The sequence below is a fragment of the Caloenas nicobarica genome, chromosome 1 (genome assembly GCF_036013445.1).
Source record: "Caloenas nicobarica isolate bCalNic1 chromosome 1, bCalNic1.hap1, whole genome shotgun sequence".
NCBI classification, from domain to species: Eukaryota; Metazoa; Chordata; class Aves; order Columbiformes; family Columbidae; genus Caloenas; species Caloenas nicobarica.
Genome location: NC_088245.1, coordinates 13,878,212 through 13,898,547, shown reverse-complemented (window position 1 = coordinate 13,898,547; position 20,336 = coordinate 13,878,212). Strand labels below are relative to the sequence as shown.

Below are 20,336 nucleotides of genomic sequence, written 5' to 3'. Positions count from 1 at the left end.
CTACTTAACTGGGGCATTTGTACGGCTCTGTCACCATGCTATTAGAATAATCACAGTTTTTAATGAATGTATATTCACTTAGTTGTGTGATAAGGGGGTGCTATAATGTGCATTTTACAAATGAGCTAGGGGAAGGGCGGGCTTTGAGAATGTCCCACATTTTTGGGAGCACTCCAAAGCATACTTACTTTCAGTTTGGGTGGGCACCGGTGTGTTGGATGCAGACCCCAGCAGCCTTCACATGTCCTCTTCACCTACAAGTGATGTCATGTCATCTGTGTCAAACTGACAGGACAACCTAAAATGCTTCCTAGAAAGACTTCAGCTCTGCCTACAGTGAAGACCAAACAAGGCAAATATGCACATGTGGAGCTGGACCTTGGGAGCCAACCATGTCTTGGCTGCTGATGGTTTCAGGCAGCTCAGGTACGGAGTGGGCAGAGGCTGAGTCACTCACTCAACATTGAGCAGTAACACTAGTAAATCAGCAAGTGTGAACCCAACTTGTAGGTCTGAATCCTAATCACTCTAACAATTGCCATTCCTGTTTTTCTAGAACTATATTAAGGTTAGTATTGTTTGATTTTTTTTTTTTAATACAACAAAACAACAGGAAGCTGGTAGAAAAATCTTAGAAATGTTTTCTGGGAATACTTCAGGAAACTGATAGATACAAAGAACTGTCAGTACACTCAATAAAAATGTGTCTTGGTCACAATCCTGCAGCAAATGACATGCCAACACATAAACTGTGTTCATACATAAGACAGCTCCTCCCCACCACATAATGTACATTTGTGTCTATCAATTCCTACTGTATAGTTTCAAATATTTGCCAAAATGTTTCACAAGAATGTCCAGAACAAATTGTCAGAAACAATTACTTGATGAAAGATGCTGTATAACTAATGCCATTTTGTAATTATTAACTGCAATAAACAGAAATCTTTGTAGGCAGATAGTCCTACAAACAATCAGTATAATTAACAAAAAATGTAAACAGCCTGTTTTCCTTTGTCAGAGTATCAAATATTTGAATGTAATTTAAAAAAAAATCCTTTATTAGCCTATCACAGTGACAATTACACCGTGCTTCTTTACTGTTTGAACTGATTGTTCTTTGTGTCGTTCCCATTCCTCATCATCTTTGTCCAGATCAAAAGTTTCTGGATAAATGGGCAGCTTGTCTTTTGGGCACTCCTCGTAGTAACTCCGAACATATTTTCCAACAGACCATCCTTTGTATTCCTCAGGCATTTTGCATTCTAGGCCATTGTAGTGAACATCGTAGTGATGCTTCAGCCAGTAGAAAAGATAATGAATGTTGTAATCACATCTCCAAGGATTCTCTCTCAACCACAGTATTTTCAGAAAGTAAAGATCTTCCAGAACTCCATATTCAAAATTCTGCAAGCTATTGTTTGATAGATCCAGCTCCTCTAAGTTATTGAGGCCTGAGAAAGCAGCTAGTCAATAAAAAAATAGTTATTGGTACCTTATAAAGATAAGTTAGAAAAAAAATGCATATCTGCAAGAGGAAAAACATTTTCATAATTCTACATTTATTAGGGTTTTTTTGGCTAAAGGCTATGAAAAAGGCTTTTGAAGCACTGAACTTTAAAATATGGCTTGTGCCTTGAGAAGTGACTTATTGGTATAAATATATCAACATTAGAGGACTTGTACTGCTGGTAAAGCTATAAAACACTTAATGAGCATGCACAAGTTTAGAATAGGGACAGTGAAGGTGAAGTTTGCTGTTATTGCTGTGATATAGAAGTAGAAATATGGAAATTCATTATGTATTAGGCAATGTGTAGGGCTCATAGTTTTTGTATGTATGTATTTGTGTGTGTGTGTACAGAACCTTTAAATTAATATGTTAAGATATGGAAGATAATAAACAAGGAGCTTCATAATAATGCTTCTGAGTCACATTTCAGAGAACAGTTTGTAGTTTTGCAAGTATACTGTTGCATTTAATGGCAAAAGTGTTAATTTAAATAAATTGACTGTGTAATTTTAAACCTCATAAGTACCATTTTATTGATATTACCTCTTTCAACTACTGTTTAGCTTCCAAAATGCTACCTAGAGAAGGCTCTTTTTGCTTCATACTTTCTCTCTCTCTCTCCTTGTGTCTTCTTCCAAATACACATAGGCGTTAAGCAAATTGCCAACAAGGCCACTTAAGTGCTAATAATATATAACTTAAAAGCAATTATATGAAGAGATTTTTAAGCCAAAAGAGTTTTAAATCCTTTTGGTTTGTCTATTACTTTATTGTCCAATATAATTTACAAGCAGCTTTGTTATATAACAAGTTTTTTTAGATTTGGCAAAGATATTTTAAAAAATCGCTCAACTACTTAGCCTTTTAGGAAATGATTAGCATTCAGTCTGCAGAATTAAATTTTTGCACTTGATTGGTTTAGCATTAGGAAAGGAAGCTGAAAAGAGTCTTAGTTGACTTCCATGACGAATACATTTCAGTGCAAACCTTTATGAGTTGAGTGGTACAAAAGGTAAAATTTGCACCAACTTCTAGATCTCTAAATCCTTTTCCCCTCACATTTGTATCTGATAGAAACATTATCAAAGTTTATAATTAATAAAACACAAATCACTTTTTAATTAGTATTTAAAATTATTCTTACCAGGATCAATGTAAGCTATTCCATTACTGTTTAGGTTTAATGTCTTCAGTTCACTGACATCTTCAAACTCTTTGGCTCGGAGTTGTCTAATTTTGTTGTTGGACAAATCAAGTTTAACTATATCTGGAGGTATGCTACCCGGAACTTTCTTTAAATCTTAAAAAATGAAAAAGACAAAACTTGTGTCACCTTTAGATTATTCTAACTGCTTAGGTATTACAGTTGCATACCACACAGAGTTCTGTCAGGTCAGCATTGGTTCTTGTTTTCTTTCCCTTTTATCCCTGCTACTAGTGTCAACATGTATTTTCAACCTTTGGATTTCATTTCTTTGTTCACTTGTATCTTTACATTTCATGTGAAAATTGCTTTCTTCATTACTGATTATAGTAAAGTCTCTTTCTGTGGTTTACATTTTTATTTTGATAGAACTGTGCCATTCATTTGCATAGAGATAGGGTAGGTAGTGAAGATACTATACTAGTAAAAAGTGCATATGAAAGGTTTGATAATTTAAAGAAAACAAACCAGAGTAACTATATTTAAAGATGTTCATTAGTATCAAATTATAGTGTGCTGTCTTACGTTCTTTGTATTGCCAAAAGGTAAAATGTTATCAATTTTATCAGCAATAGAAGTGTTAGGTTTTGTAGCATTTATAGTAATAAATTTATCGTTATAACTGTAGTTCTGTAGTTATAGTTCTGTAGTGGTTTAGAAATATCTAAGACTTTATATTTGTTATGATATTTACAGTTATTATATGTCCAGGCAGCATAGTGTCATTCTGTCTTTCTGTTTGTCTATCCTACTTGTATCATTGGCTTTACCAAAGCAGCCAAGCACTCCTCAGTTGTCTGTGTGTGTCTCCTTACAGTGTTCGTTGTGAAGGAGTTAGAAACAAGAGCTTCCAGTCCACATCCTCGAGAAGTGCAAACTGTGGTTTGAGTCCTCTCAGGACAGTGTTAATAAACCCAGACTCCAGGATTATGTTTATTCAATGAGTGTTCTAATCCTGGGCTGTTATTACAAGAAAATGGGCAGTATCTCTTATTTGACCATCTTTGAATGAAAGCAAGTAGTTTCTGGATTTGTGCTGAGATTTGTGTTGTCAGTGTACTTCTGAGTTCTGAAGATGTCTAATGCATCAGGTATCCTCAAGACTGAAGGAATATACCAGAGTCTTTCTGCCTTATATCTGATTTTGAGCAGAAGTTTGGTATTATAAACACATAAATATTATAACTACTCCAGCCTGCTCTGATTGGAGTGCTTCCTGCTTGTGCAGATGTCAAAGTTTTAGGACCTATTCATCACCAAATGAATGCAAATGATGCTTGAATTCAGAAACTCAGAGAGTTTGGCAGTACTAGAAAGCAGATTTTTTCAGCTGCTATTGAAAATACAAATTCTTTTGCAGAAAAGTAAACAGAAGTTGCTTTTGCATCCAAGTTTTGTTGCTTTTTTTAGTAAAAAAGAATCAAGGATATAGGATACTTTCATTCAGAAGTACTGAAAGATTGAGTGTATCACTGGTCTAATGAGATATAAATAAGTAGTTCTTCAAAAAGGAGAACATATACATGGTTATATGTATTTTTAAGATGTTTCTTTCGTGAGCTTTCTAGCATTAATTGAAAGCTGCTGACCTGTTGTCGTATCTCCTTAGAGATATATAGTACTGGTATACTGCTTGTTACTCCATCCCCTCCATTGTAAAGGAATAATGGATTGCAGCTTTTCATGCCATCTTACTGGTTTGGAAACCGATGCACCTTTTTTACTACTCTGAAATCTTGTCCATGTGGATTTAGAGAAATTTTTGTGTTTTCCTGGGGTTTGGGGTGCATTATACTCGTATTTCTGATGAAAATTCCAATGAAATTGTACATCTGCTGCATGGTAATTATATGCAAAGATAGTAAGTACAATGCTTTCATCAAAGATTACCATATGTTCAGAAATCCCAAATGTCCGTGGGATATCTGCATCCAGCTGTCAAACATATGCACAGTAGATCTGATACTTCCCCAGAAGTATTGAATGTACTCTATGTGTCCATGCTCAGCATTTGGGAAGTCTTGGACTGATAAACTTAGTTCTTGCCTTGAAGGATGGAGTCCCTGCACCCTCTAGTACACTCATGTAGGTGTTGAAGTAGCTATTCCTTCATTATTAGTACTAAAGACAGTAAATATTTTTTTTAATACTGTAAAAGCCCGTGAAACTCACATGAAGAGCAGACCACATTGAATGTTTCTGTCAACTTAGAGAAAAGGTAACATTTTTCTTGCTAAAAGTTTTTGCCTATATTCATGTATTCAGCTCATCTCTTTGATACCACTAAGTGGAGAGAGCTGGAAAGTCAGTCTTTTATTATATTGATATTATAATATATGCCTATTTTATTTCAATGGCACAGTTTACTGGGGACATAAGGTAATGACATAATTAAGATCCTATAAAGGATAATTAAGATTGTAATCTGTAATCTAATAATTAAGATCCTATCTACAAGAAAAGGTAAGGCAGCTGAATATTCAGAAATTGATAAATGTTAGCCAGTGAAAAAGCATAAATCATTAACAAAAAAGATGTAGTAGCTGCATGGTAAAACAAAGAGAAAAATGAGCCATAGGAAGAAGAAAGGAATTTAACAGGGTGGAAAAAAGTTAAATTGTGGACCATTTTTTATTACATACATAGTATATAAACCATGTAATCAAATGCTGAAATAGATCATTCTTTATATTTAGGTATTGTCTCCTTATACTGAGCATATCTCTGGCATTAAGGTCCAAGAATAAGGGCACACAGAGTCGTTACATAAATTTAAGTCACCATTAAAGCAAACAGAAGTTTAGCAAACACATTACAAGATACAAGTGGGCAAAACACACTGCAGTGATCCATGACTGCAGGCTGAGTTGGGGAAAGTTGGGGAAAAAATCCTTGCAATTTTGGCTACTTCTTGTGATGCTTTTTGGTTCAGATTTGTAATGTTAAAGAACAACTCCCTTCTGAATTTTTTTTTTATTGTTTTTTTTTCACCATGGGATATAATATGAGAAATATAAAGCATGAATAAATGTGCACTTTTGTGTTGGTATGTGCCCCAGCTCATTTACCCTTGAGGCTTAACTGTGGCTTTTAGGAGCCTGAGAAGGATTTAGGAATGGAACGGATCCAAGTGTCTAAAAAACATTTCTTGAAGGCCCTTCAACTTCAAAATGTTTGCTGGGTGCTGGGAAGAAGAGCACAGAGAGGAGGCGTTTCTTTATGAACAAAAGCACATGATTTTTTCCTTTAGAAGAAGAAATCTTGCACAGAAAATGTGAGGAGGCAATGGCTCCTCTCCTTTGCTATCAGGTTCCTTTGGGCATTGGAAGCGCAGCTGGCTGCTCCAGTCTTGCTTCACAAAGTTGTTGCTGTCTTTGTGTTTGTACACTGGAAAGAAGAAAAGACAATCTGTGCTTTTCTCTACCAGTACAACAATTTCAGCACTGCTGTAATGTGACTCTATGTTTATAGTTGTAAAATCAGACTAGTGAGATGCTGGTCCTTAGTAACTTATGTATGCGTGTAATTTTATTCCTGTTGATTTCTGTTGGATATCTTCTCCTAGAGCACTAAAGAATATCTGTGGAATTGGGGCTGCAGAGTAGAGGTAAAATGCAGAAAGAATTCCTACTTGTTGCTTGCAGTTACAAGAGAAAAACAATTAGTAGTTAAAGTAAGCAGAGTGAGTACTAGTACTAAATTAATTTGCTTTAAATAATACGTGAATAAATGCAGTAAGGGAGCAAGAATATTAAAATAATTAGTTCAGTTATAAGGACAGATACAAACCTTTTCTTTTGCAGTTCAGAGTTGGTACGGGAAACACATACATGTGGCACAAAGAGGAATCGAATTCTGGTTTGACAGCTTCAGGCTTCTGTTTTATGTTTTGGGGGTCCTGCCTGTCCTTTTCACTACATAGTTGTTCAGTTTTTATCTGCTTTAGCTTTTGGTTTTTCAGTTCTATTGGGTGCACACACTTGGCATAATTTCCCAAATTCCTGTTTGTTGGAACCTGTAGCATTGCAACAAGTGTTTCTAGTTCACAGTTGCAATGCCAGGGATTATCATAAAGACGTAGGTAGTTTAGATTGGGAATGTAAATAAAAATCTCCTCGGATAAACTCTTAATTTGGTTATGCTGAAGTAAGAGTGTGGTAAGTTTATTCAAACCAAAAAAAGCCTCACTCTCAATTTTCGATATTTCATTCTGTTGTAAATCCAGACTTTTCAGTACTTTATACTTGGAAAACATATTATTCTTCAATTTACGAATCCTGTTTCTTGCTAGCAGCATGTGTTTTAAATCCTCTGGCCAATCAGGTGCCACAAAAATCAATTTTCTTTCCTGACAATCTATATATTTCTCATGAAGGTAAGTGTATATATCACATGGTTGACCTCGGGCATTGCGCTTAACAGTGCTAGATGCTTTCCTTAAGATGTTTTCCCTTTCATTGTTTCTCAAACTCCTGTTCCTTGTCTTCCTACAGTCTGATGCTTTACAAAGAAGAAGTAGTAGTATAATAGTAACTACTTGCATCCTGACATTCAGCTGGCCCCAGTGGTTTTCTGTGGCAGCTGGAACAGTTGAAATTTTTGGATAGTCTTAATCAGTGTTGTACAGATCTGAGGCAGCACAGCTGGCGTGTGTGGGATCCCTGTGTTGGAAGAAAAGTCAAACATTAGAACAGATGAAACAGGCATTTTCGTGGAGGCTTGTACGTAATATGCAGGATTCAGTCAAGTACTCAATCATCTCACAACTTGGAACTTCACAAATACTTTGAAGATTTAATGTCCTGTCTCTTTTTTGTTGTTTTTACTGTCTCTGGTCTGCTGTCATTCATTCTGAATAAACATGGGAAACTATATGGACCAATCCATAACCGATCTTTGTTAGAAGGTTCTCACGTATTCAGGAAAATTACATCAGGCTGAGTCTTCTCTGTTTTTAAGTTAAGCTCAGAAGATGAGCTTGAAGTTGATATTTTCCAGCTTTTTGGGTGTTGACCCACTGGAACACATCCAGAGCCAGACCAGGGAAAGTCATCAATCAGGGCCTATCAAACACCCAGTTTTAGACAGCGCTCAAGTGTGGACTTGTTTTCAGGTTGAGCCCCAATTTATCATAACTAGCCATGCTACTGCCTAGTGTCTCTCATGGCCCATGTCAGGTAGACAAAGTTGGCTGGACTGCTCTGAGAAGGACCCAAAAATACTCTTTTGCAAGAGCCCCTGAGGCTGTATGTTACCTGGGCATAGGCAGAGTCCTAAGAGAACCTGCGAGTCCTGGTTGGGATCTGCTTCAAGCCACTGCCAGGTCTGGCCACTGGAAGACGGAGAGTACAGAGGGGTAAGCCAGGAGCTTTTGCCTTTCGAAGAAAGCCAAACATGTTCATTAGGAATTATTATTGGGGAAGATAAGGACTGGTCCCTGCAACCATGTCCAAAATTGCCTCAGTATTTTTAGTAATATTTTGGCCTATGATCCCTCCTGAAACAGTACTCCTGTGCGCTGTCATGTTCCTCCATTTTCAGTGAAGTTTGGCCACAAGGTTGTGTTTCCTTAGAAACATTTTAACCCATTAGTTTTTAGTATTTTCTGACTTTTTTCCATCTCGCAAATTTCCTACTTTTGCTAGTCAGTATAATTCCTTCTGAAAATTTTTTTTCAGTTCTTCACTGTTTGGTTCAACTACTTAGTGACTTCCTGCTCTATGACTGTGGACATGTTTGCATGATGCTCAGTCCTTTTTGACCTTAGCACCTGGGAAGGTATTGAATCCCAATCTTGAGTGCAGATCATTGCACAGACGTTCTGTTTCTAAAACACCGTTGTTGTGGGCTCAAAATAGTTTTTATCTGGAAGAAAGGTAGTGCAATAAATCAACCAATTTCAGGTAAAATACTTTTGAAAGCAAATACATTTTTCATTTTTAAACAAATTGGTAGATCAGTTTAAACCACATCTCGACTATAGGATGTTCTCTGTATTCGTGCAGTTCTCACTCATTAGACAGCTGGACCTGTCCTGTCTGTGCCTGCTGTTGCATCCCTCTAATCCATGTGGCCAGTTGTTAATATGACCTTTGAAAACACATGGATTGGTTTCTCCATTTTGTTCCTAGTTGCCAGTTGTCTGCCTGCATTCAGATTCTGCTAGTTCACAGTATGAATGAGTATTTGCATTGATGGCATTATCCCTCACGTGAAAAATGAAATTTTATTTGATACTTTTTGGCAGCTATATGCCAGTCAGTGTAAATTGATGGTGTGTTTTCATAACTTGAATGATAACTGCGATCCGCTGTGTTGTTTTGAACTATTCACTGTTCTGGTAATGTGAGAGCTCATTCTATTCAGGAGAGCTTGGAAACAGAAAAAGAAGAACTTGGGGGAGGAAAGGTAATAAGTAATTATGGCAATATTCTTTTGTCTTCCTTTCCACCTCCTGGGTCTGAACTGGAATTTTTTACTACTATTACATTCAGTCTGCTCACTAAATTATACTCCTACCAAAATCAGCAGCTGCTTTCAGGTTCACATGTAAAATTATAGCTCTGTCTCATTTAGTGCTAGGGCAAAAACCATATAAGAGCTATGTCATTTCTGTGGCTTAGCAGCCTTAAGGATGATTTTAATTGGTTAGGTTGTTTTGAGTTGTGCAATCCCTCTCAGTATTATTCTACTCTTCAAAAATGCACTGAGTTAGGCAGTATTACAGGATATCAGTGAAGTCACAGTTCCCGTAGAAAACAGTATAGAGATCTATTGCACTAATGCTTGTTTGCAATTGGAAACATGTATTTGGCTTATCATGTTTTTGGAGATTTTAAAAATATATTTTTTTAACTCTATAAAACTTTCATACTGCGTTTTCTATATTAGGTATCTGTATCAGGCCTATTTTTTTTCATTTCAGCTTAGACAGATCAGTTCTTTTTGAAGATTAAGGCAAAAAGTATTATTATGTTTAATAGAAGTTTTTGCATCTTTACCTTGGAGGATAGACTCAAAATTTGGCAGAAGAGTGGCTGAAGGGATGTGTAAGTGTTGTTTCTAGTGTCGGACGTCTTTCAATATTTTGTTAGAATTGCAACAATTTCTGCAAAATAGGATTTTCTAAAAATAATAGTTTGTATGCACACAGAAGAGACTGTCTCAGGCAGCTAAATTCTCTGAAATCCCATACCTGCAGAAGATAAGCAGGGCTATTCCTACAATTGGTCCGATTGCTGCACCTCTACTTTCAGAGGGAAAAAAATTTTCATGGCTATAATTAGATAGTGGTGTCATAACGTATGGGTTGGAGGGATAGATGAACATGTGTGGAAAACGTAATTCTGGGATTTCCTGCCACCAAATTGCTTAATATGATAGCTTTCTCATCCTTTGGTAACATAGGATTGAAAACCACTGGTTCCTAAACCAGCCATTAGCTGATGGAGTGTAAGAGACATTTCCTCAGGACAACTTGCTCCGGCTTTGTATTCTACTTTTGGTTTTTTGTGCTTTCTTCTCAGTAATCTGCTGTGGCCTTGGTTTCAGGGAGGATATCGGCCTAGATGGACCGATTCTGTAATAGGAATTCTTATGTTTGTGTAGTACACTGAGAATTTGAACTGTTCACCCTTAATATGACTTTTTTTTTTAAATTATTATCTTTAGGTGAATGTAAGAATTTGCAAGACTTAAATCTCTCTGAATGCCAGGGATTAAATGTAAGTACTACGGACTTTTCCCACAAACTCTAACTTATACTGAGAAGAAGGATTTTTCTAAAGTGCTGTGATTATTTGGGTACACAAATCTTCCTGATAAAAGGTAAAGACCTCTGCTCTTAGGTACTTTGAAAATGGAGTTTAGTAGGATTCAGAGATACTCAACGAAGTTCTCATTTGTTTTCTACAGTGCCAGGGCAAAATGATATGTTCGATCTAAATTAATTTTCATAAACAGGCTTCAAAACTTCACCAGTCTGGGGGAAGATTTTTTTTTGTTATTTTGAGTTTGGAGTTGTCAACAATAATACATTTTAATCCTGTATTGTTTCCAACCTCCTTTATTCCTTCATTCAGTAGTACACTTGGGCTCTAAAAGTGCCTCACTAAATGTCTAGACATTTGTGAGAGCCTTTATTTGATAGGTGTCTAAGTATGCAATCACAATTATATATTTGTCCATTCTTTTTTCTTTCACATTTACAGTTTTATCTTGCTTCCATTAACTCTCTGTAGTGTTTTTTCATTGCTCTTTGATGGAAAAAACAACGTTTGACTCTACCTTAACTAATAATTTCTCAGAAACAAAACCGATATGTGCAATTTTTTCTAATAATAAAATCAATCTAAGAATAAAATAAATATATCTTTTTTTAGAAATTGTGGTTCTTAATAGATTTGTATAATGCATACATCCCTTTGTAGGCTATTTATAGCCTTAAGTATATAAACAAATAATTTGGTATAGTTTAGTTGTCTTTGGAGTGAAGTGTACGTCCAAGGATCTAGCCCAGAAACATGCCAGTATTTGAAGGTTTTAAAGATGACCAGGGATGAACTGCATCTTACGAACTTCATACAAAAATGGCCTATGATGATTGAGTTAGAAAGGCAAGAGCCTGACATAATACGTGCTCTATGATATTATAAGTACAGCGTAATATTTAGAGGCTGTATGCTTCTCAAGGATCATGTTGATTGTAGGTGCCTATATGAAGGCACCAAGTTCACAGAATCACAGAATCACAGAATGTTAGGGATTGGAAGGGACCTCAAAAGATCATCTAGTCCAATCCCCCTGCCAGAGCAGGAACACCTAGGTGAGGTTACACAGGAAGGCGTCCAGGCGGGTTTTGAATGTCTCCAGAGAAGGAGAATCCACAACCTCCCTGGGCAGCCTGTTCCAGTGTTCCGTCACCCTCACTAAGAAGAAGTTTCTTCTCAAATTTAAGTGGAACCTCTTGTGTTCCAGCTTGAACCCATTACCCCTTGTCTTACTGTTGGTTGTCACCGAGAAGAGCCTGGCTCCATCTGTGTGACACCCACCCTTTATATATTTATAAACATTGATGAGGTCACCCCTCAGTCTCCTCTTCTCCAAGCTAAAGAGACCCAGCTCCCTCAGCCTTTCCTCATAAGGGAGATGCTCCACTCCCTTCATCATCTTTGTGGCCCTGCGCTGGACTCTCTCCAGCAGTTCCCTGTCCTTCTTGAACTGAGGGGCCCAGAACTGGACACAATATTCCAGATGAGGTCTCACCAGGGCAGAGTAGAGGGGAAGGAGAACCTCTCTCGACCTACTAACCACTCCCCTTCTAATACACCCCAGGATGCCATTGGCCTTCTTGGCCACAAGGGCACAGTGCTGGCTCATGGTCATCCTGCTGTCCACCAGGACCCCCAGGTCCCTTTCCCCTACACTGCTCTCTAATAGGTCATTCCCCAACCTGTACTGGAACCTGGGGTTGTTCCTGCCCAGATGTAAGACTCTGCATTTTCCCTTGTTATATTTCATTAAATTTTTCCCTCCCAACTCTCTAGCCTATCCAGATCTCGCTGGATGGCAGCACAGCCCTCTGCTGTGTCAGCCACTCCTCCCAGCTTGGTGTCATCAAGTTAAAGAGGGCCAGGGCTTGCCAAATTGCCAGACTGAAACTGTTTCATAACCGTCCCTCCTGTTGGGTTGGTAGCATGCTTGCTGACATAATACACATTTGGTCGCACCAGCGAGCACTTTCCTGGGCGATGCCAGGGCCTGGTTCACGGGGCAGCAGGGACTTGCCGATTACACTCTTGCCAATACCGGCTAGGATGAGGCTGGCCACCTTTTTCAGGAGGGCATACACTGGAATTGTTATTCACCAGGACTCTCAGGTTAGAGTGTTTGACAGCTGCTTTCTGTCCCGTGTCTGTACTGTTGCACGGGGTTATTCCACCCCAGATACAGAAATTTGCATTTGCTTTTGCTGAACTTCATGAGGTTTCTGTCAGTCCATTTTTCCAGATGAAATCTCTCTGAGTAGCAGTTCTAGCCTCAAGTGTACTGACACTCACCCCAGTTTGGAGTAATTTATCAACTTGCTGAGAACATGCTCTATTCCTATCGTCCAAATCATTTATAAAGACATTTAACAGTACTGGCCCCCTATTGGCCTCTGAGGGATGCCAGTCGCCACAGGCCATCAATGGGACTTAGCACCAGTGGTGACATCCCTTTGCCCTGGCAGACCGGACAAATTTTCACTCACCTTGAAGTCCACTTATAAAGCCTTTATTGTACCAATTTAACTATGAAGGATACTGTGGCCTGTGTTGAAGGCCTTGCTGACGTCAAGATACACAGCAGCCACTTTTATCGCCTTATCCATAGATCCAGTAATTTCATCAGAGAAAACTATTGCTTTAGTGAGGAACGCTTTGCCCTTGGCAAATCCAAGTTGGCTGTTTGCTGTCACTTTTTCGTCCTTCATGTGCTTGGACAGGGCTTCAAGGAGGATTCGCTACATAACCTTCCTATGGACTCAGGTGAGGCTGGCTGCCCTACAGTTTCCTAGACCCTCTTTCCATTTCATCAAGATGGATGTGACATTTCCTATCTTGCAGTCATCAGGAATCTCCTCTGATTGCCGTGACCTTTCAAAAATGATGAGTGAGGCCTCTCAGTGATGGGACCCAGCTTTCTTAGTACTCTTGGACGTGTCCTGTCTCGTGCCGCTTCCTCAGGTGCTCCTTGACATTATCTTCTTCTGCCACGGGTATTGCTTCACTCCCACAGCCTCTGCTAGCTCCTGGGAAGCCTTAACACAAGCCTTAGCAGTAAAAACCAAGCCAAAAATTCACTGAGTACCTTGGCCTTGAAGATCAACCAGCTCTCCAGGGCCCCTTTGCCCTCCAGGGCTGTCTGCCATAAGATCCTGTTAAGCAGATCCCTAAACAAGCCAGAATCTGCTTTCAAGTTCAGACTTTTGCTTCTACAATTTGTTCAGTTTTCTCTCAGGATTTTAAACTACTCATTTTCGTGATTGCAGTAACCAAAGCCACTCTAGTTCTTAACGTCCTTGACCATCTTTTCCTTTTTTGTGAAACAAGACCAGAAGAACATGTGGTGTAGACCACTTGTCAGTCACCTGGATCAAGAAATTGTCTTCAACACACTCTGGAAGTCTCCTGGGTTGTTTGTGCCCAGCCGTATTGTTTTTCCAGCAGGTATCAGAGTGGTTAAAGTCTCTCATGAGTAACCAGGATAGGCAATTGTAACATGTCCTTCAGCTGTCCAATAAAGGTTTCATCTACCTTCTTTTCTTGGTCAACCAGTGTGCAGCAGATACCTACCACAATGTAATTCTCATAGGTTGAGCCTCTAGTCCTTACAAATAAGCTCTTGACTGACCTCTCACTGATTCCAACGCAAAGCTCCATGCATTTAGGAATAACTTTGCATAGAGTGCAACCTGTCCTCACCTTCCTGGGCTGTCATCCCTAAATATTCTGTAACCATTCATTGCAGCCCTCCCGTTGTGTGTGCTACCCCTTTGCATCTCTGGAATCCGAATGAAATCATAACTCTACACCTGTGTGTGGATTTTGATCCCTGCTGATTGATTCCCATGCTACAAGTGTTTCTGTTCAGACACTTGTGATGGACCTTTGGTTCTGCTGCTTTCACATGGAAGGTTTCAGAGTTTTCCCCATCATGCTGTCCCCCCAGTGCTTTCTCACCTCTCCCTGTGCCTTCAGTTCTCTTCAGGTTATGGTTACCTTTTGTGAATATACCTCTTTTTACTGATATTACCTCTCTCAAATATTTTGTTGCAGGAATACAGTTCAAATGCACAAACTATCCTCCAAGTTGATTGGTATTGAATTTTCAGCTATCTTGATGGTCCTTTTGCCTGATAACTGAAATAGTGAAAATGTGACCACAACATTGCAAAAGATACAAACTCAACTATTACATTTCCATGTATAAATGTGGAGTTTTCACCTTTCTGCTATATAGACATGTATCACGAAAAATTCTTCATACTAGGAGATTTCTTCCCATTATATTCTGCTGGAATGATATATAAAACAATTTAGGTAGTACCGCTTTTGCAGGTCAATGAAACATGGAAACCTTATAATTACTCAAATCTAATGTTCTATCCAAAGGGTAGAACTAAACAGGAATAATTTTGTAAATTATATTGCTGTTCAGAGAATTGTGCCAGAGTTTATGGAGAAAATTCACCAGAGGTTTTAGATACCAGGGTATCAAGAATCATGGTTTAGGAAAATATGTAAACATGTGCTAACCTTCAGTCATGTGAAAAGTCCCCTGTGTTCCGCAGGACTGTGTAGTGTATAATGTTTCCTTGAACTGGAATGTTAAAATTACCATACTTCAAGTGAGTAACAATAGCATCATGTGTCTCAGTATTGTACTTTGATACTTCCAAAGAAAATGGCTGTGATGTATAAAAATTATGATGATGATTTAAAAATACTTATTCATGTTTTTTTTCCCGTGTTAGTCTGCACAAAAATTTTTAGATCAATTAATACAAATGTAATTTTAATGTACTTCTGGATTTTTTTTCAATTATTATTCAGGATGAATCAATGAGACTCATATCAGAAGGTTGCAGAGCTCTTCTCTATTTAAATCTGTCATATACAGATATTACTAATGGAACACTACGACTATTGTCAAGGTAAAATTAAACAGAAATACAAAAGTGGGTTTTAATCTTGCAGGAAATTTAGAGGCATATGTAGTAGAAATAATCTTTTTGAGTGATTTACAGAATTCTACCTGGTATACAAAATGAAAAAAGTGCCCCATACATTTGATTTAGATAGCAGTTCTTTTCTCTCTTTAGTATAATTAAAAATATATGCCAGATTACGCTATATATTTCACAGAGTTTTACAGAAACTTTTAAAACAACATGCTACCCAAACATTTCTTGGGCATGTCCAGTTACTCATGATGATGCAAGAAGTTTGCAAGTTAGACATTCTTAAAAAATTATTTTTGCAAGAGAGCATTGTGGATAGATGTATTGTGTGAGCCAAGGCCTTGTGTGACAACTGCAAAAGAAAGAGTTATTTCAAACTCTTATTTGGAAGATCACTGATCTGAAGGCAGAGTATTTACATTCTTACAGAGTTCTGCCATTCCTGTTTTAGATGCTTCCCTCAATGAGACTCGAAGTTTGCCCAGTAGGTAGAATTGCTGCATTAAAAGCTGCCGTAAAGGTAAAGAGGCTTTCTGGTCTGTGACAGCAGCCATCAAAAAGATGTATACACATTTGAAGATAGCTGTACATTGTTTCTCTTTCCTATGAGAAAAACTAATGTCTTCCTTTCAACAGCAGCCCCACAGAGTCTAGAAACATGTTCTTCTCTGGCATTTGCATAATGTATTTTGACTTTTGTTTTTCTTAGTCTGTAATACAATATCCTCCTACAACTAACGTTTGTTTTGGCAAAGTTTTCCGTTTAGTGTCTCCCATCTCACCACTCATCTCTTCATCAATATTATTTTTATTATAATCTGTGTTTTCACCATGTTGGCTGATATTTAGTATTTTAAAATTTCCATATATTTATATTGAAGTTTAGAACAGCTGTTCTGTAGGTTACCTCAGCGTATGTTATTCTGGTTAACTGAGCATGCTTTTGCCACCAGAAGTCAGAACCGTTCATTTATTTTGATGTGTAAATAGGATGTACCCAAAAAAGAATTCTCCAGAGTAGGTGGGGCTTTCAATGCAATAAAATGTTTCAAACAAAAGGAGAAATTCTCCACTGATAAAATATATTTTGCGGTTAACCTGTATCTCATTATAAGAAACTTTCTCAGTCATACATGATGCTTCTGATTTAAAACTATAAGATACCACCGGTTTTATTGACAATTTTTGAACAAAAAGCAAAGCTCATTGCTTCTGAGATTATGAGGATGTAGAAAATGTTGCTGTCCTGTGAAGATTTTGATAGCAGGCAAATTTAATAAACATTTCACGTGCCATCTCAAAAGCATTAGCTCACCACATGTCCTATGTAATAAGGTAACTAATACAAAGTTCTTAGAGGTGGCAGTATTGCATTTCGTAATACTGCACATGAGGTTTGCTGTTGTATATCAGATGTCTGTTATTGGAATAAGGAACAAGTGAAGTGTAGGCTGAATGTGCTCAAAACTGGTGATTTTTGATCCTTTCCTACTGTTCCATACAAGCATTTTAACCTCCATATTACAGAACACAGATCAGCAGCTACAATTTCCCACCAAAAAGTTCTGTTGCATAGAGTAGACATGAATACTCTCCATCAGGAATAAATGTCAGAAGTTGATTTTGTCAGATTGCTTTAAAACAATGATCATGAAATAGCTAATGCCAAAATCAATGGGAAAACCAGAATGACAGAATTCCTGCAGAATTTAGCTGTAACAGCAAACAAGGGGTTTTAGTAGTCTATGTGCTCAAGCTTAAGGTTTAAGAAAGCTGTCACTTTGAAAATGACAGAAGGCGGCATGTGTTAACATTCCCAGATCATAAAAATGGGTCATATGACCTGTAAAGAAAATCCATGTGTCTTCAACAGTACTGCAAGGTTTTGATCACAGTTTTCAAAATGCAGTAAGAAAGGCTTCCCTGTGTCTTAATTAGTGCAATCTCGTAGCAACATGTACCTTAGAAAGTCTCAGAACTGCTAGACTAAAAAAACCAGTCTCTTAATTTAGTATCTGTTTTGTCAGATACGTTTGGAAATGTGTTCTCTCTGAGTTTGATTTTTCCCACTCATTTCTGCAGAATGTGTCACTAAATGCAAAAAGGCATATACTTCTGCAAAGAAGGCTGCTTTTATTTCTGTATTTAAAATGAGTTCAATGTTTCCGTTTTAAAAAAATGCATCATAAACACATGCTCTGTTATTCTAATATCTGATTCTGATGCACATCTATTTTGTTGTTTTTCATTTATTTGTTTTTCATGAAATGTAATCTTATATTCAATTTCTTAATGTTTTTGTATTAGCCTTTTTTTACAATAACATTATTTTCCAACTTCCTATCTCTTTTTTTGTGTGCGTGTTTAGCTCAAGTTAGCATGTTTCCCCACTCTATACTGAAAGTAGAAAGTCAGTTCCAAAAATGTATGCCACTCCTTAAGCAGTCAGCTCCTCAGTGGGTGTTCCCATCTTTCTTCAAAATGCCTACTTTTGCTGACTCGCAGAACTGCATGACTGTATTCCTACAACTAACAGTCTACCAGGGCAGTACGTCCTAATTTTAGGGTTTGATTTTCTGTATGCTTTCATTTGTGGTGCTTGTGGCAATTATTATTTATTCCAGTTAGAAACGTAGTTCAGTAAAATGAATAGTTTTCAGTACGTTGTAAACCAAATCTGCAGATGGAAACTTAAGTATATTCAGAGTATAGATTCTTGCTTATGCAGAGTGCTGATGATTAACATTTTCCGCTTACACAGTTTGCTTTCTTTCAACTAACATTTAGTATAAACAAATGTTTTCCAAAAGAACTGATCAAAACCTAACACTGGACGATTCACTTTTGGATAATTCCCGTTTGTATCTCTTTCCATTTTCAGATTCTTCAACAGTACTCTTTGAAATAATTATATGACTCGAGAAGCTCTAACTGCACATTTATGCTTTTAATGTCTTTTGTTAGAGTTCTGTTTTCATTGCCAGCAGGCACTGCTTGTAAAATCGATGGCAAAGACAGTCCAGCAAATTTGTTCTGAAAAGTCTATTAGCTTTCAAAGTATGCAGAGAAAAATCCCAGTTAATTAAAAAAGTATGCTTTTGCAGTTCTCTGAGATAGCTTTAAATTATACTGTTTTCATATGGTGAAACATGTTGTGTTATAGTGCTATTCCCCAGTAATTTGCAATGCAAGGAGCAGAGGAAAAAGTGCAGCACAAGAAAGAGACTTTCAGACTTCAGCAAGGAGATAATTCTACTTCATATCAAATATCTTTACAGTAATTTTCAAAATACTTGAACTATGGTATTTTATGTTCTTTTGATTCTGTAACATACCCTTGTAATAATTTGCTCTCCTTTTTTTTTTGTTTTTTTCCACAAAGCAGCTTCCACAATTTACAGTATCTGAGTTTAGCTCACTGCAGAAAATTCACAGACAAAGGTTTACTGTACCTGGGCTCTGGAATAGGCTGTCACAAGCTCATCTACTTGGACCTTTCAGGTTGCATTCAGGTTTGTAGTTCACGTCTTTCTTCCATTCGGTGAAGAAGAGAATCCTTTATATGACTGGCTGCATCCTGCATTCATGGTATACTGAAGTAGAACAAGCACTGCAGCAGACTTCCAGGGTTTTGAATTACATGACTACAGCTGTTTAAATTTTACTAAGGAATAATAGCACTATAGGTTTGGATCACTTCCAACAAACTGTCAGATCTATAAACAACTAGTACTCACTGCATAATGAGAACAAGGCTTGCATTTTGTAGACTAATTCTGTGCCATGATTAGTTAGGATTTTAAATCAGGAGCTTTGGAAATGAAGTTTTTACTAAGATATCAAAAGAAGAAAAGCCAATCTGCACTGGAAAAGAATTTACGCTTGATTTCCTGAGAAGGAAATTAATTAAAAAGTGAACTTTTGTCACTATTTTAGATTGGTTTAATGTATAAATTGAAGTAGTATTTATAACTGCAATCTAAAAATAGTTAATGTTTTGGTTTATTTTAGTCTCCTGCTAAACTTCTAAAGAAAACCAAGGTTTTACACTCTGGTACTGTTTTAGAAACTTTCAAATATATACTGGGTCTTGAAACATACCTCAAAAGCTGTAGGAAATGCTAAACTGTAAGGCAATAAAAGTCTGCCAATCTTTTAATAAGGAGTCCCACATGTATTTCTTTATACACTGGGAAGATTCTACAAAGTACACGTGAAATGTTGAAGTGATGGAGTCTAAGGAATACAACAGCTGAACTTTCCATCTAACAAAACCTTTTTGGAAGAAAGGATGAAGGCAGATGGGGAAACAGGCTTGTTCTGACTGCTCCTTATTGTGTCTCTTGTTCCTGAGAACCAGGCGGAGACTATTGTGCGGTGACAGTGTGAAATTTGAAATGAGGGCTGATGCTAGAGGAAAGTAAAGAACTACTTACCTCTGAGTTACTTTTTCAAAATGCCACGAATTGGTTATTTTTCCCCAAAGCAACATTCCTGCTTGTTCAGAAGTGTAATAATGATCTGTAAGGATCTGCCTCTAGAAAGCAAGGTCTAGCAGTAGTCAGAGAAAGGAGATCATCCTTGAACTGGGAAAACCACAATCCTCCCCTTTCCAGAGGAAACTGGGTTTGCTCACCAGTGTATGTGAGAGCTCTGAAAGGGATTCCACAGCTTCCTCCATTTTGGGTTTCCCAGTTCTGGAGCAGAGCTTAATGATTATGACTGAGTACTTGAGTAAACAGTTAAAACCAAAACCAGCATCAAATTGCATCACCATTGCAAAAAGCATTTTAATAAGATATAACTCTTTTTTTTTTTTTTTTCCTGGATGAACTAAACCGAAGGAAACTTCTGTAAGGCTAATGTTTCAGAATTCGTTAGAAAAATATAGCGAA

General features: G+C 37.5%; 2 protein-coding genes across 4 annotated transcripts in view; one reads left to right on the top strand and one right to left on the bottom strand.

Moving 5' to 3' along the window:
* Nucleotides 1-20,336, top strand: part of FBXL13 (F-box and leucine rich repeat protein 13) — an 84,462-nt gene that overhangs the window by 26,552 nt on the left and 37,574 nt on the right. The window contains exons 10-12 of the mRNA XM_065658322.1: nt 10,389-10,441; nt 15,314-15,414; nt 18,824-18,953. Of these exons, the coding sequence (XP_065514394.1) occupies nt 10,389-10,441; nt 15,314-15,414; nt 18,824-18,953 (284 nt within the window). The remainder of the gene's footprint in view (nt 1-10,388; nt 10,442-15,313; nt 15,415-18,823; nt 18,954-20,336) is intronic.
* On the bottom strand, nt 347-19,016 carry LRRC17 (leucine rich repeat containing 17). Of its 3 annotated transcripts, none has more exons than XM_065658323.1 (5): nt 18,894-19,016; nt 7,973-8,092; nt 6,507-7,378; nt 2,658-2,813; nt 347-1,466 (listed from the first exon to the last, which is right to left on the bottom strand). In XM_065658323.1, exons 3-5 carry the CDS (start codon nt 7,258-7,260, stop codon nt 1,063-1,065), a joined length of 1,314 nt encoding a protein of 437 aa, XP_065514395.1. In that variant the 5' UTR covers nt 7,261-7,378; nt 7,973-8,092; nt 18,894-19,016; the 3' UTR covers nt 347-1,062. The 3 variants fall into 3 exon arrangements, with proteins under 3 accessions (XP_065514395.1, XP_065514396.1, XP_065514397.1); XM_065658324.1 differs by having other exon boundaries at nt 7,973-8,049; XM_065658325.1 differs by lacking the exon at nt 7,973-8,092.

Coding starts and splice junctions, on each gene's coding strand:
- LRRC17 (XM_065658323.1), bottom strand. CDS start 7,260: ATGCAAGTAGTTACTATTATACTACTACTTCTTCTTTGTAAAGCATCA. Junction 2,814..6,506: donor TCTGAACTGCAAAAGAAAAG/GTTTGTATCTGT, acceptor TCATTTTTTAAG/ATTTAAAGAAAGTTCCGGGT. Junction 1,467..2,657: donor AATAGCTTACATTGATCCTG/GTAAGAATAATT, acceptor TTTATTGACTAG/CTGCTTTCTCAGGCCTCAAT.